Genomic DNA, 14,893 nt, shown 5'->3' on the forward strand with positions numbered 1-14,893 from the left:
TGTAAACTATACAGACAAAAATATACAGATATATACAGTAAAATTGAATAGAACCAAGTCCATGAGATGAGTTATTCCTTTATTGATCCCCTTGGGGGAAATGTGGGCATCATAGCAGCCTGGGGGAGGGAGGGGAGGTACAGGTATGGGCAGGGTAATGGTAGACAGACATAAATATAGGCAATACAATTCAATCTGAATATAAAAATATGAGAAAAAATAAATAAACTGTATAGACAATATAATTTACTCTAAAATATGAGACAAATAAATAGTATAAACAAAGGTGCAGATGCCCCTTTTATGCCCTCTGTAAATTGGTTACAATAAATATAGGCAATAAAGAATTTGTATCTTGAATATATACTATGAGTAAGTGTAAAAGTAAATGGAATACACAAGGTGCAGTACACACTAACAAGGTGCCCTGACTGGCACGATGCGTATTATGCCACACATTCCATGCAGGTTTTGGTGGTTATGAATCGGGCACACTTCTAAGACATTCCTAATAGTTCTGGAGCTCTGCAGCCGTTAGTTCTCCAGCAGCTGGCAGCGGTCCGTGAGTCTGTGGCTGAACGTGCTCCTCATCTTGGCTAGTAGCTCCTTCTTATAGTGGGGGGGGGGGACTGGGAGGGGTTCTCCAGGAGAGCAGGTCACAGCTGTCGTCTGTTAAAGGAACACTCCAACATTTTGGGAAATTAGCTTATTTGCCATCTACCCTGGAGTTAGACTTGAGCATTACATCACGCGCAGGAGTGGGTTATGAGAATTAGACCATGCCTAGGGGTGGTCGTTAGACCCCCCTACAGTAGGCATGGTCTAATTCTCATAACCCACGACAGCATTAAGGCGCTCCCATAGTCGAGCAGACTGTACACAGAGCAGACTCTGCGGATGTCCGCACGGCTCTTTGAGCTTTCATAGTCGAGCAGATCTCAGCGGACGTCCGCGGTCTATTTCCTACATTTCTCGCACCAGTTTTACTACATTTCCCACAATTCTGTCTGTTCTACTGTACTGGCAGATCAGAGGGAACATTTATCAGCGGGAGAGAGAGAGAGGGAGACAGAGAGAGAGAGAGAGAGACAGACAGAGAGAGAGAGCGAGAGAGAGAGAGAGCGCGCTTCACGGGCTCATCTCTCTCCTCGTGCCACCAATCGCTCGAGCAGTGTCACATTTAATGCAGTTCGATGTCAACCAAAACGCCGAGCAGCGTTTTGTGTGACACCAAGTCAGCGGCGCGGATGTCCGCGCCTCAGAAAATAGGAGCTTCGCACCTGTGGGTCTGCTGTCCGCTGAGATCAAAGCTCAAATAGCCGCGCGGACCTCCGCGGAGTCTGCTCTGTGTACAGTCTGCTGGACTATGGGAGCACCTTTAGGCAGCACCATTAGCCTAGCTTAGCGTCATTGACTGGAAGTAGATTACCCATTTAGCCTAGTTCCCAACAGTCACGAAATACACTCCAAATACAATCAAAATACAACTCCAAAACGTACCTGTAAACATGTTGTGACCTGTGTATTTACCACGTGGAGAAATTAAAAATAATTGAATTAGACATTTCCGTTTTCTAAGCAGATATACTCTGAACTATTTTTTTGCCGAACGAACCACTGCTGTCTGGGCGCAGTGATTTCACGCGACGCAGTGCTACTTTCTAACATCGAGGCCAGTGTTTACATTTTCGCTTTCATTCAAAGGATCCGAAGCGATCGAAGCTACTTGCTCTGAACATGGATTCCAACACACCGATGGAAATAATCAAGAACAACGTGTGTGTTTGCTCGGAGCATTTTGCACAATGCTGCTCCTACATTAAAGTATTGCCATCAGCTGTTTCCTACCCGCCGCTGTGTCTCGGGTGGGTCCGCGCAGGTTAACCTGCCCTTTTCCATTGTCGTCTTGGGTTACCGTAACACTAAACCCGGGGCCAGCTCCGCTCTCGACAGGCCACAGTAAGCCGAGCCGTGGCAGAAACCTTCCGGAACGCGCCGCCGCCTCGCCTAAATACCCTCTCGACGTCCTGGGCCCACTGGGGGGCAGCGTGGCACGACTAGACTGTTGGTTTTCTGCTTATTTGACTGATTATCCCTCGTTCACCCCCCCCCCTCTCTCTCTCTGTTCTATCTCTCCTTCTCACTCACTTCTTCTCCTTCCTCTTTTCCTTTATTTTTCCTTAATTATTTCTTTATTCCTCTCTCTCTCTCCTCTCTTTCTCTCTCTCTCTCTCCTCCTCCATCCTCTTGGTCTTATTCCACTCTATGTTCCCCCTCTCTTCTCCTGTGACTCTTCTTTGACTAGCTCCCCCTTTCCCCTTTCCCCTCCCTCCCTCCCTCCCTCCCTGCCTCCCTCCCTCCCTCCCTCCCTCCCTCCCTGCCCCCCTCCCTCCCTCCCTCCCTCCCTCCTTCCTTCGGTGATGTCAGCAGATCTGTAGCTCCTCCTCCATGACCATCGCTGGATGTAACGTCGATATAATGTAATAAATATAAAATCGAATATTGTAAATCGACGTTGTCCTCGTTGATGTGCCCCCCCCCCCCTCCAGTACACTCAGTGCTGCACCGCTGGAAACCCACCAGACCAGCTGTGCCACGTACCGTACGAAATAATGTAAAAATGGAGACGGTGATGTGATAAAACATCGACGCGCTGCTGTGATTGACGGGTCCCTCCTCCTAGTTCTGTGATTGACGGGTCCCTCCTCCTGTACCTGTGATTGACGGGTCCCTCCTCCTGTACCTGTGATTGACGGGTCCCTCCTCCTATCCCAGGTCACACGAGCTGCGCTCCAAGGTGGTGTCCCTGCAGCTGCTGCTCTCCGTGCTCCAGGGGGCGGGGCCGGTGTTCCGCACCCACGAGATGTTCGCCAACGCCATCAAGCAGTACCTGTGCGTGGCGCTGTCCAAGAACGGCGTGTCCTCGGTGCCCGAGGTGTTCGAGCTCTCGCTGGCCATCTTCCTCACCCTGCTGTCGCACTTCAAGGTGCACCTCAAGATGCAGATCGAGGTACGGAGACACGTTTAGTTAACTGGTCCACCGTGGCTGAGGGTTAGTGGTTAACTCATGTACATAGTTAACTGGTCCACCGTGGCTGAGGGTTAGTGGTTAACTCATGTACATAGTTAACTGGTCCACCGTGGCTGAGGGTTAGTGGTTAACTCATGTACATAGTTTAGTTAACTGGTCCACCGTGGCTGAGGGTTAGTAGTTAACTGATGTACATCGTGGGGTTTAGAGGAAGAAGTCGTCTCAAAAACCAGTAGAATCATTAGCAGTTAATACGGGTCTGGCTGCCAGCTGTCCTCATCTCACCTCTCTTCTCTCTCCTCTCTCTCCCGCTCTACTCTCCTCTCCTCTCTTCTCTCTCTCTCCCTCTCTCCCCTCGCCTCTGCTCTCTCTCTCTCCCTCTCTCGCCTCGCCTCCTCTCTCCGCTCTCTCCTCTCTTCTCCCTCTCTCCCCTCGCCTCCTCTCTCCGCTCTCTCCTTTCTCTTCTCTCTCCCTCTCTCCCCTCTCTACTCTCCTCTCTTCTCTCTCTCCCTCTCTCCCCTCGCCTCCTCTCTCCGCTCTCTCCTCTCTCGTCCCTCTCTCTCCTCTCTCTTCTCCTCCTCTCTCCGCTCTCTCCTCTCTCGTCCCTCTCTCTCCCCTCGCCCCCTCTCTCCTCTCTCGTCCCTCTCTCTCCTCTCTCCTCTCCTCTCCTCTCCTCCCTCTCTCGTCCCTCTTCTCTCCGCTCTCTCCTCTCTCGTCCCTCTCTCCCCTCGCCTCCTCCCTCTCTCCTCTCTCGTCCCTCTCTCTCCTCTCCTCTCCTCCCTCTCTCTCTCCTCTCTCGTCCCTCTTCTCTCCGCTCTCTCCTCTCGCCTCCGCTCTCTCGTCCCTCTCTCCTCTCCTCTCCTCTCACCTCGCCTCCTCTCTCTCCTCTCTCCTCTCTCACCTCCTCTCTCCGCTCTCTCTCTCTCGTCCCTCTCTTCCCTCTCTCTCTCTCTCCTCTCCTCTCCTCCCTCTCTCTCTCCTCTCTCGTCCCTCTTCTCTCCGCTCTCTCCTCTTGCCTCCGCTCTCTCGTCCCTCTCTCCTCTCCTCTCCTCTCACCTCGCCTCCTCTCTCTCCTCTCTCCTCCCTCACCTCCTCTCTCCGCTCTCTCTCTCTCGTCCCTCTCTTCCCTCTCTCTCTCTCTCTCTCCTCTCCTCTCGCCTCCTCTCTCTCTCCTCCCTCTCTCTCCTCGTTCCTTCTCGTCAGGTGTTTTTCAGGGAGATCTTTCTCACCATCTTGGAGACGTCCTCCAGCTCCTTCGAGCACAAGTGGATGGTCATCCAGACGCTCACACGCATCTGTGCAGGTATACAGAATAATAAACCAGTTTTTTTTTAATCCTGTTTATAAGTCGCTGACTCTCGCACATCCGAGGTGTCGAGAGTATCTTAATATCTTAGAAATGAAGAAATTCCCGCACACTGCTCTTGCAATAAATACCATTATTTATTGCATCTAATGTTTCGGTCCATTACGGACCTTGCGTCACAAGTATGAATCCAATGTATTTATACACTCTGTTTACACACCGAGTGACTATAACACATCAACACTGTTCAACGAACGACGCCGCTGACCCTGAGACGTACCTCTCCTGCTGACTGGTTGTTCACAATCTGAGTCCCTAAATGACTACATGTAGATCGGTCAATTACAGTAACTTCCAATAGCTATCCGCACACGTATGACATGGGTCATGCAGTCTCTTAGCACCCTGTAACCCAGTGGTTCCCAAACTGTGGTGCGCGCACCCTTTGTGGTGCACGAGCGCCCTCTAGGTGGTGCGTGACATGAAAAGGCTAATGGTGGTAAATTAAAAAAAAATATATATATATATATTTTTTTTTTTACAATAAAATTTCATTAAAATCTTAGTCAAACCTTTAGTATTATGGATGTTAAACATGCTGGCAGAGTACATGCATCCATGTTGTCGTGAACATTTTAATTAAATAAATAAATTCCCTATCCATAGTCGCCGTGGGAAGAGATCAAATAAAAAATTAAATAAAATTTATTCCCTACCCACTCATGGCCTTAACTGACAACCAACAGGAACCAAACAATATTTTTTTTATGCCTAATAAATATAACTAATATACATTATTTCAAATGGGGATTTTCACTGTGTAAATCATGAAATTCAAGAAACGTTTTAATAAAAAACGTATGTTTTAATAATAATAAACAATAATGTCTCGGGCGTGTCTGACACAGGTGTGCTTCATCTGTGCACGGAGACCAGCAACAATTTTTTCTAACAGAAACCCATTGGGGGGTGTGTCAGCTAGGTCGGCAGGTGACAGGGTGTGCACGGCCAAAAAAGTTTGGGAACCGCTGCTGTAACCTGTCCTCCTCCTCTTCCTCCCTCCCAGACGCCCAGTGCGTGGTGGACATCTATGTGAACTACGACTGTGACTTGAATGCCGCCAACATCTTCGAGCGTCTGGTCAACGACCTGTCTAAGATCGCCATGGGCAGGAGCGGGCAGGAGCTGGGCATGACTCCCCTACAGGTACGACACTCTGACATTTACTTGGTGCTGTTATTAAGGATGATGCTGCTGCTGGCCGAGCCGGAGCCCCTGTGGACTTTAGATGGGAACTATTATGGGATGGGCTCCTGTGACGTTCTCCCAGAACGAGTGCTCGCATGAGGAATGGACCCATCTCAAACCCTGCCCTCTTTTCTTGATCCTCCAATCACAACTGTCGCTTACCTCGGACAATGTCCGAGGTAAGCGACAGTTGTGATTGGAGGATCAAGAAAAGAGGGCAGGGTTTGAGATGGGTCCATTACTCGAGTAGTGCTGCTCATGTAATTGTTTAGGGAAATCTATTTTCATCGCGCATCTTAAAGCGCATGGCGGCAGCAATAACGAGATATTGTGCGGAGACACACACACACACACACACACACACACACACACACACACACGCATACACACACTACTGATTTTATTATTCGCTCCGTGGTAGGGTTGAGGTACCGTTCACATTTCAACCGGCACCGGTACCAGTTCCTGGAATTCAGTATCGGTACCTTTTTTTCCCCCGGTACTTAACTCTCTCTGTAATAACTAAATGTTTTATTTCAGTTGTAATTTTTTTTTAAATAAGTCCAAACTTCTCAACATTATTTATCTAGAACTTTTTTGTTATTTATTGTTGTAACACACCACACTAAATAAATCAATACAAATGTATTGTGTTTTTTTAAATGTTTAAAATATCCACATCATCTGGCCGTCGTCTGTAAATATGATCAAACTCCTCGGACCTCGTCTGGTCTTTCTAAAGACCCAAGAGACGGGACAGTAATATATATATTTGTGGAAAAGGCTCCCTCTTGTCTAGTATATTACACGCTTATACTAAACATGTAAAGGTACTAAAATCTGGTACCGATTTGATCTAGCGTTGAAATCAGTACTCTGTAGCACCCATTTGTAATTCGGTCAGTGCCTTTTTTTTTTTTTTTTTTTTAAGTACAGCGTTTGACACCCAACCCCAACAGGGACCCGTAATGTTTTCCCAGATCGAGTCCTCGCATGAATTATATACTGTAACACATCTTAAAGCGCACGGCAGCAACTACAACAAGATATTGTGCGGAGTCACACGCACACACACACACACACACACACACAGACACACACACAGACACACACACTGCTCTGCGGCTATAACGCTGCACAGCAATATACCCGATGCTCAGATATAGAGCAGGGGTTCTCAAACTCTTTCATACCGCGACTCCATTTTATTCAGTATTTATTTTGGGGACCCCACGCTTAATGGATCGCGTAATTTCAACGTGGAATTAAGGAATATCAAAATAAAAGCACACGTTGTTGAACTTGATCATGCATATTTATTAGACAATTTTATTACAGCACTATGTTATCAATACACATTTATAAAACGAGGCATATTTAGCCATAATATGTTGCAGAACATAAAAAAAAAAAAAAAAAAAATTTGGGTCGCAACCCGTAATTTGACAACCACTGATATAGACCATTGCACTTCCACGTTACATCGAGCTTGTGGTGGGGGGAGGGGGGGAAAGCAGGGATGTGATTTCTCCGTTTTTAACTCTATTTCTGGTTTTTCTGACCTAAAATCACGATAAAAAAATATTCATAAAAAAAACAAGTGTAAAAAAAAACAAAGATTTAATTTTTTTTATGTTTTGATAATTTTTTCACCTGGTTTAAGTGAAACGCGAAAGCAACATTTATCAGACCTGCTATTACAGATTTTCATTGGCTATCGATAATGTTAGCAGTTTTGTTGAGTGGCGCGAGATGCTGTAAAGACGTCAACACACTAGGAAACACACTGGACTGCTTTTGTAAAACTGACCAACCAGCGAAGGTTACTTGCAAGCAGTGCCGCAGTCTGCCACTCAACACTACTCAAGGGAGAGCAAGCATTGTCCAGTTAATGTGAAGCTCTGTAGAAACATCAAACTCTCAAGCATCAGGTACAGAAGCCAACCTAGACATAACCAAGAAGCTGAGATGGAGAAATGTCACCACCTTCATTCTCAAAATCCACCTGAGAGCAAAAGAAAAGCAAAAGAGTCCATTAGTCCAACTGCAGCCCTTCGCAGTAGGCAAGACTTCCAGAGGAGGCGGTTACAGGTGTTGCACATCTGGTTGCAAAGAAGAAAAGATAAGGTCCTAACGTTAGTGTTTGAGCCAGGATGACTTGGGAGGGGTCAAGATGACCCCCTTTAAATTTTTTAGGGGGACACTGATATATTTGATTCATTTTCTTTGTCCCTTTCCTCTCCCACCTGCCTCTTCCCTGTGAACAGTTCAATATACAAATAAGGGCGGCTAGGTGGTGCAGTGGGCAAGGCGCTCACCGCCAATGCAGGAGACGCTGGGTTCGAGCCCAGCTCTCCGCATTGCTATCGGCTTGGCTGGTCGTTCATACTAACACAATTGGCAGTATTAGGGGGTGGGAAGCTGGTGGGTGGGGATCAGACGTTGTGGACAGCGACTCCTACAGGTCGGTTGGTGCGCCTGCGCAGCAGAATCAGGAAGCGACGGGGGCGGCGTGTCCCTCCCACGCAGACCCCCGACGCTGAGAGATCGTGCTGTGCAGGTGAAAAGATGCGACGGCTGCTTCCTCGAGTACCGGAGGGGACACGTGATGCAAGGCTTCGTCCACATTGCAGCCGGCTTGTGGGAGGCGTGGCCTAACAGCGTTCGAGACAGGGGAGGGTAGAATTGGACGATACGAAATTGGGGTGGGAGAAAAATTGAAAATGGGAGAAAAAGTAGATAAAAAAATATATATATACAAATAAAATGTGTTCATTCATTAAAATGGAGTGTTTATAAAAAGAAAAAGATCGTTTCGAAAATGTTCAGGTTTTTTTCTTAAGGCGCAATCACATCCCTGGGGAAGGGAGAGCGGGGGCAGATCAAATTAATGAGTGTTGATTAGAGCCTCGACGTAAGTGGCTGTAGCTACGGCTGTGGGGGTGCTGGAGACGTGATCCAATAGACTGTTTTATACGCCTGAGTCTCCTGAACACGGAGAGACCGACCCCAAGTCGATCTGCACTTTCTCGGATGAGCTACAGTAATCTATCCACACCTACCTCACTTTCCCCGAGACTCCCTGGGAGATCTGCGTGCGCGCCGGGCGGGGAGGAGGTGCGGAGAAGTGACTATAGCTCGGCGAGAAAGTAGCGCTCGACTTGGGGTCGGTCTCTCCATGTTCAGGATAACTGTTGTCGCGGTGGTCTATTGTCAGTTACCATTTGTAATAATTCCATTATTACATCCACATTCCAGCCGGCTGCCCCCCCCCCCTCCCTGTGGGGGTTGTATCGTCCTCACACGATGATGTCACAGCAACTTTATGAAAGTTATGATGAGTGTGTGTTAGGCTGTAACAAATGTCATTTTTTTAACATTTGAAGCTTCTATTGAAGTATTCGAATGCCTGTCGTCATATTTTATGACTTAATCCAAATTTTTTATTTTATTTTTTTTATATCCTCAAACTAAATCCTCAATTTGAATAAAGTGATTAATCTGATTAAATTAGTATTTTTTCTTTTTTATTAAATCAACTTTCTTTAATGAATATAACTCATCAGTTTCGTCAACATAAATAATCCAATCGGGTTGGTACGAAAGTGACGGTGACGTCTTGATGGAGCGCCGAGCGGATGCAGATAGGCTACATCATTTATGATAAATGTTTTATAAAATGTTTTATGAGTCATATACTATAATAGTATAATATTAGTGTAGTAGCCTAATCTTTATCTGCAACTGTGAAGAAAAACCCCATTGTTTTAAACGGAATGAATAGACGCATACAAAAAAAATATATAAAAAATTAAAAATGTTGATTTAGAATTCGAATGTCAACATTATGATCGAAGCTTATGAGTATGTTTCCTCGACGTGTCTTCATCCAGGAGCTGAGCCTGCGTAAGAAGGGCCTGGAGTGTCTGGTGTCCGTCCTCAAGTGCATGGTGGAGTGGAGCCGCGACCTGTACGTCAACCCCAACCTGCAGGCCAACCTGGGTGAGCACCTCAAGCCCCGCCCTCTGCTCTTCATCCTCCAATCACAACTGTTAGTTACTGTCGGACAAACGCCTTCTTGGTGGGCCTGTTGTTTAATTACTTTATTCATATTATTATCATTGCAATTTTTTACTCCCAATGTGTTACTCAAATAAAATAAATATATATCACTGATTTCATGCCTATTCTATACTATTCTATATTTATAATAGAAGTTCTAGGCATCTCCGTTCTACCCAATCGGAATTCTCGACGACGAGGTCAGCGCTTGACTACAGTTGCTGCACCTCTTAGCTCTGTCCACTAGGGGCGCTAAAGGAGATAAACAGCTGCACTGACTACAGCTACCGTCGAAGATGGATGACAATCTGGTCAACGGTACAATTTGTTTTCCGGGAAATTGCAGTGTGATTGTGCAGTCGTTCCGCTGCTAGAATGAAAAGGAGGTTGACTGATGTTGTCGTAGGCTGGATGTCATCCATATTGAATATGAAATATCAATTGTTTAATGAGGCCTGTATGGAATTATAGTTTGTTCCACGGAGGTTTAAACTGAAGGTTCAACAGCGTGATATAAGACGCCTGGTCACAGGCTACAGGCTACTTTGCTACTAAGGAATCGTCCTTGCCTATATTACTACATACTATGCTAATATGTCTATACTAGATTCAAGATTCAAGAGTTGTATTTGTCACATACATGATACACAAGACATGCAGTGACATGTAGGTGGCCATGATTGTGCAAAAATACAAATAAATAACGTAAAAAAAAAAGTAGGCAATTAACCCTTTCACTGCCACATGACAGCCGGTTAACCCTTTCACTGTGACAATACAGAAGGTTAGCCCTTTACTATCGCACAACCGACGCGTCGGTTGTGTGATAGTAAAGGGTTAACCTTCTGTCGTGTCGCAGTGAAGGGGTTAATTTACTCAGTGGATGCCTGAACACAGAATGGGACGACCAAAGACATGGACATTCCCTAATAGATGGTGTGTACGTATCTGATAAAGGTATGTGTCTGATAAAGAGATGGGGATATACGTATCTGATAAAGGTATGTGTCTGATAAAGAGATGGGGATATACGTAAATGAAAAGGTATGTGTCTGATATGGATATATTTTCAGAAGATTGTATAATTGGTTGATATGAACATAGATAATGTATGTAAAAGCTAAATAGTAGATTATGCTGCATTGTATTATGAATGAATTATGAGTACCGTATTGTTGTATTGTATCGTGAATTTGATAAGGAGTATTTATTGTTGTTTTAATTGTCTGTATGACATGATGCGAGTGTATAAAGTCTGTAACTGTATTTTACGTGTTATGGACCCCAGGAAGAATAGCCCCAGCACTGCTAATGGGGATCCAAATAAACTTAAACTTAAAGGAACACTCCAACATTTTGGGAAATTAGCTTATTTGCCATCTACCCTGGAGTTAGACAAGAAGACACTTACCTTTGTCTTCTCTGTGCATGCAGTAGGAGTAGGAAGACGCGCACCGTTAGCCTAGCTTAGCGTCAGTCACTGGAAGTAGGTTCCTCCATTAGCCTAGTTCCCAACGTCTTCCTACTCCTACTGCATGCACAGAGAAGAAAAAGGTTTGTATCTTCTCGTCTAACTCAAGTAGATGGCAAATAAGCTAATTTCCCAAAATGTTAAGATTGTTCTTTTAAACTTAAACTTAAACCCCCAGGCCAGGAGCGGCCTTCTGACGGCGGGGAGGGAGGCGAGCTGAAGCTCCCGGACCACCTGGCGGGCCGCCGGGACAGCGCCAGCTCCATGGACTCCACGGTGTCGTCCGGCGTCCTACACAACCCCCAGCCGGACCCCCAGCCGGACCACCCGGAGCAGTACGAGGTCATCAAGCAGCAGAAGGAGACCATCGAGCACGGCATCGAACTGTGAGGCTCCTCCCCCTGGTCCCCTCTCTCACACACACACACACACACACTCACACTCACTCACACTCACACACTCACACTCACACTCACACTCACACTCACTCACTCACTCACTCACTCACTCACTCACTCACTCACTCACTCACTCACTCACTCACACTCACTCACTCACTCACTCACTCACTCACTCACTCACTCACTCACACTCACTCACTCACTCACACTCACTCACTCACTCACTCACTCACTCACTCACTCACTCACTCTCACTCACTCACTCTCACACACTCACACACTCACACACTCACACTCACTCACTCACTCACACACTCACTCACACACTCACTCTCACACACTCACTCTCACACACTCACTCACTCACTCACTCACTCACTCACTCACTCACTCACTCACTCACTCACTCACACACTCACACACTCACTCACTCACTCACACACTCACTCACACTCACTCACTCACTCACACACACACACACTCTTTCTCTGTCTCTCTCTCTCGCTCTCGCTCTCTCTCTCGCTCTCTCTCTCTCTCTCTCTCTCTCTCTCTCTCTCTCTCTCGATAAATCATGGTAGTAACACCTGGTTTAGGGCTTTGATTCTTTTTGATTAAAAAAAATATATATCTAACTAACCTTACTGTCATGCACTTGTCCTAAATTTTTTTTAAATGATTCTCACGATGCCACCTCTACTAAAGCTGAAACTCGTTTCACTTCTGTACGTGCCGCTTTAGATAAGAGCGTCGACCAAATGACGTCTCTACTGTACGACGTTAGTAGAGTCGACACAGGATTTTATCTATGGGGAGGGTTCACGTTTCACAAACATGGATCTTATCTAGCGCTAGGCAGTGTTGTAGTACTCTGGACTGATTTTCAGGTCTCGTGACTCGACTTGGACTCGAGCGCTGACCACATTCGCACTTGTGCTGTGTACCTAACGAATGCAACGGTACGTTAACTACTAACCACTTTCTCTGCTTCACATGAAGTTAAATCTACTCTAGAAGTGAAACTGAAGGGGCGCCCCCAAGTGGCAAACGACAGACCCGGCGTCCTTTGCCGAATGTCTTCCCCCCCCCCCCCCCCCCCCCCCCCGCTCTGTCTCCCATTATTCCTCTATCTCTCTCTCTACCGGACTGCCGGTAGAACAAACAAATACAAATCTACCAAAAACATAATAAAAAAATTTATAAAGTGAAACTGAAACGTAAAAAGCAGACACCGGTGGGGGGGGGGGGGGGGGCAGTAGGCAATTAACCCTTTCACTGCCACAGACAGCCGGTTAACCCTTTCACTGTGACAATACAGAAGGTTAGCCCTTTACTATCACACAATCCGCGGAGCTAATGATGCTAATGATGGAGCATCGCCGTCGGTTGTGTGATAGTAAAGGGTTAACCTTCTGTCGTGTGGCAGTGAAAGGGTTTACTCAGTGGATGCCTGAACACAGAATGACACCGTTATCATCACTGACTACCGCGGCAAGCCTAGGTGGAACTAAGTATAACTTAATAAAAGATCATTATATTTAATAATTATTATTATAATATTTGTTCCCTGTTGTACCGAACTCGTACCGAACAGTGACCCCAAATACCGAGGTACGTACCGAACCGTGACTTCTGTGTACCGTTACACCCCTAACTAAGTACGTCCACCAAAAGTGTTTGTGCCAATGAAATGGAAAACTTGCTCTGAAATGCTGCCAGGCATGAGTTGTGGCAGGAAGCTGGACGTTGGAAGCTGTGGAGCACGTGGATAGTTGGATCTCCGCTTAGTGTCATCTAAAAGATAATAACAGCCGTTGGCTTTATTATTTCCAAATTGTGCCAACAACATGTCGCCCACTTTGCGTAGCGTTCGTAGACTATTGATACCGACGTGCCGTTCCACGAGCAGAGAGACCTGCTGCAGACGGAGTGGAGGTCATGTGATTATTACAAACGGTAACCGATGATGCGCATTAAGCATCGAGTATATTGCTCTGCATTATGTCCGCGGAGCGACATATAATAAAATAGCGAGTGTGCTTGTTTGACTCTGCACAACATCTCGTTATTTCTGCTGCCATGCGCTTTAAAAATTGATTTCCCTAAACAATTACTCGAGCACTACTCTGGTCATTAATGTGAGTACTGGATCTGGGAAGACATTACTCGTGTCCCTGAAGGAAAACCCCATTGGTTGAAACGGAATGAATAGACGCATACAAATATTAGGGCTGTCAGTTTATCGCGTTAATTAGATTGATTAATTAATTGCATAATTTTTTTATTTTTTTTATATATAATTTTTAATTTTTTTTTATCATTCATTCCATAAGAACGTAGAATACACATTTACAGATTTTTTTTAAATGGTCCATTTGCATGTTCTTGGTATCTGATTCTAGGGACATCTATGGATCTCAGGGAATGTATTCCCAGTGTCAGAGATACTGTGTCTGTTACTAGGCTTGAGTAAATTGTAATGAACCAAATGAGAATATCAATAAAAACATTTTTATCTTTGACTGTGAATAACACCATGCTAAAATTGACCAGACCTGAAAAATCTAAGGAAATGAATAAAGGGAAGATGATTAAACAGAAGGTTTTGTAGATACAGTACTGAATTCTGCCATCCGGACACATGCCATTTGAAATATGATTATAGAATATAGAATATCAGGCCTAAAATGGTTATGCGATTAAAATGCGATTAATTCGATTAATTAATTACAAATCCTGTAATTCGATTTTTATTAGATTTTAATCGCCTGACAGCACTAAAATATATATATATATATATATATTAAGAAATAATTATAAAAAAAAAATCAAATGTTGATTTTAGAATTCGAATGTCAACATTATGAACGAAGCTTCGAACTATTCGGTACAGCCCTAGTCCCTATACCGGCCCGTACTGGAGGCGTCTCACCGGTTCTGTCCTCTGCTCTCTCTCTTCCCAGGTTCAATAAGAAGCCAAAGCGGGGCATCCAGTACCTGCAGGACCAGGGCATGCTGGGCTCCAGCGCAGAGGACATCGCCCAGTTCCTCCACCAGGAGGAGCGGCTGGACACGGTGAGATCATGCCCTCAGTCCGTATGGCGGTCCATGAGGCCGAGTCCAGTCAAGACGTCTGTTGTTATTTTGACTCTGTACTATCCGGCACGTTGGGTTTGAAATGGAATAATGACCACGAGGTGAAAGTGCCGACCTTCTGCTTTAATTTGAGGGTCTTTACGTCGTCCACCGCGCTGCTGTACGTATATCGGTCTGACGTCGTCCTCCTGGCTGTAGTTTGATGCACCAAAGAGATTCTGTAGATTTGAACAAGGCTATGTCTGAACACAAACGCACATTAGAGTTATAGAAAAATAAAC

General features: G+C 45.6%; 1 protein-coding gene across 1 annotated transcript in view; it reads left to right on the top strand.

Moving 5' to 3' along the window:
* Positions 1-14,893, top strand: part of arfgef2 (ADP-ribosylation factor guanine nucleotide-exchange factor 2 (brefeldin A-inhibited)) — a gene marked incomplete at its 3' end in the record, with an annotated part of 107,377 nt that overhangs the window by 27,593 nt on the left and 64,891 nt on the right. Inside the window, exons 10-15 of the mRNA XM_084313308.1 lie at positions 2,776-3,010; positions 4,235-4,334; positions 5,404-5,543; positions 9,479-9,587; positions 11,297-11,504; positions 14,480-14,591. Coding sequence (XP_084169434.1) covers positions 2,776-3,010; positions 4,235-4,334; positions 5,404-5,543; positions 9,479-9,587; positions 11,297-11,504; positions 14,480-14,591 — 904 coding nt within the window. The remainder of the gene's footprint in view (positions 1-2,775; positions 3,011-4,234; positions 4,335-5,403; positions 5,544-9,478; positions 9,588-11,296; positions 11,505-14,479; positions 14,592-14,893) is intronic.

This window comes from Notolepis coatsorum, assembly GCF_963971535.1.
Source record: "Notolepis coatsorum genome assembly, chromosome: 4".
NCBI classification, from domain to species: Eukaryota; Metazoa; Chordata; class Actinopteri; order Aulopiformes; family Paralepididae; genus Notolepis; species Notolepis coatsorum.